This window comes from Emiliania huxleyi (assembly GCF_000372725.1).
Source record: "Emiliania huxleyi CCMP1516 unplaced genomic scaffold EMIHUscaffold_6393, whole genome shotgun sequence".
In the NCBI taxonomy this organism is placed as follows: domain Eukaryota; phylum Haptophyta; order Isochrysidales; family Noelaerhabdaceae; genus Emiliania; species Emiliania huxleyi.
The window spans coordinates 1-1,456 of NW_005197203.1; the positions used below are offsets into that span (position 1 = coordinate 1).

General features: G+C 79.3%; 1 protein-coding gene across 1 annotated transcript; it reads right to left on the reverse strand.

The window, feature by feature from the left end:
- Positions 1 to 87: 87 nt before the first annotated feature.
- On the reverse strand, positions 88 to 1,396 carry EMIHUDRAFT_124732 (hypothetical protein; the record flags this gene model as incomplete). The annotated part of the gene is made up of 3 exons (XM_005763346.1): positions 88 to 240; positions 349 to 614; positions 814 to 1,396. Coding segments are annotated over 3 exons (1,002 nt in total), but the record flags the coding sequence as incomplete, so codon positions are not given.
- Between the last annotated feature and the right edge of the window lie 60 nt (positions 1,397 to 1,456).

Genomic DNA, 1,456 nt, shown 5'->3' on the forward strand with positions numbered 1-1,456 from the left:
CCGCCGCAACAAGCGATTTTGGGTACCCTCTCGCGTTTATCCCTCCATCCGGCCTGCCACCATTGTCACCATCGCCGCCGGCCGCACCGCCACCATCGCCGCCGCCGTCAGCGCCGCCGCCAGCACCACCACCTCCATCACCGCCGCCCCCGTCGGGGCTGCCACCGCTCTCTCCCTCGCCACCAGCCGCACCGCCGCCCTCGCCGCCCCCATCGCCACCGCCACCCTCACCGCCGCCGCCTAGTTCGCCACCACCATCAAGCCCCCCTCCTTCTTCACCGTCGCCTTCGCCCCCCCCACCCTCGCCTCCGCCCTCTCCGCCGCCACCCTTGCCGCCGCCGCCCTCACCGCCACCACCATCCGGCTTGCCGCCGCTATCGCCATCACCGCCGGCCGCGCCGCCGCCGTCGCCGCCGCCCTCGCCGCCACCACCCACTCCGCCGCCGCCCTCGCCGCCGCCTCCATCGGGCCTGCCGCCGCTCTCGCCCTCGCCACCAGCCGCCCCTCCACCGTCCCCGCCGCCACCCTCCCCGCCACCCTCGCCGCCACCATCTCCACCACCGTCGCCTCCGCCACCGTCGCCACCTCCGCCGTCGCCTCCCCCACCTTCTGGGCTGCCGCCGCTTTCACCATCGCCACCCGCCGCGCCTCCACCGTTGCCGCCACCACCGTCGCCGCCACCACCAATTACACCCTCACCTTCGCCACCACCACCAAACCCACCGCCACCTTCGCCACCACCATCCCAACCGCCTTCTCCGCCACCTCCAGCGCCGCCGCCACCCTCGCCACCGCCGCCGTCTGGCCTGCCACCGCTCTCGCCCTCGCCGCCGGCCGCGCCACCACCGTCGCCGCCGCCGTCGCCACCGCCTCCAGTGCCGCCGCCACCCTCGCCGCCGCCCCCATCGGGCCTGCCGCCGCTCTCGCCCTCGCCGCCGGCCGCGCCGCCGCCGTCACCGCCGCCGCCAGCACCGCCCCCACCGTCGCCGCCGCCTCCATCAGGGCTGCCGCCGCTCTCGCCCTCGCCGCCGGCAGCGCCACCGCCCTCGCCGCCGCCACCAGCGCCGCCACCGCCCTCGCCGCCGCCTCCGTCGGGTCTGCCACCGCTCTCGCCCTCGCCCCCGGCCGCGCCCCCGCCCTCGCCGCCGCCGATCTCGCCGCCACCTTCACCACCGCCGCCCTCGCCCCCGCCTCCGTCGGGACTTGCCGCCGCTCTCGCCCTCGCCACCAGCCGCCCCTCCACCATCGCCGCCGCCGCCCTCCCCGCCGCCCTCGCCACCGCCGCCAGCCCCGCCGCCACCCTCGCCACCGCCCCCATCCGGATTGCCGCCTCTCTCGCCCTCACCGCCGGCCGCGCCACCGCCCTCGCCGCCGCCACCAGCGCCGCCCCCGCCATCGCCACCGCCCCCGTCGGGCTTGCCGCCGCTCTCGCCCTCGCCGCCGGCCGCGCCACCGC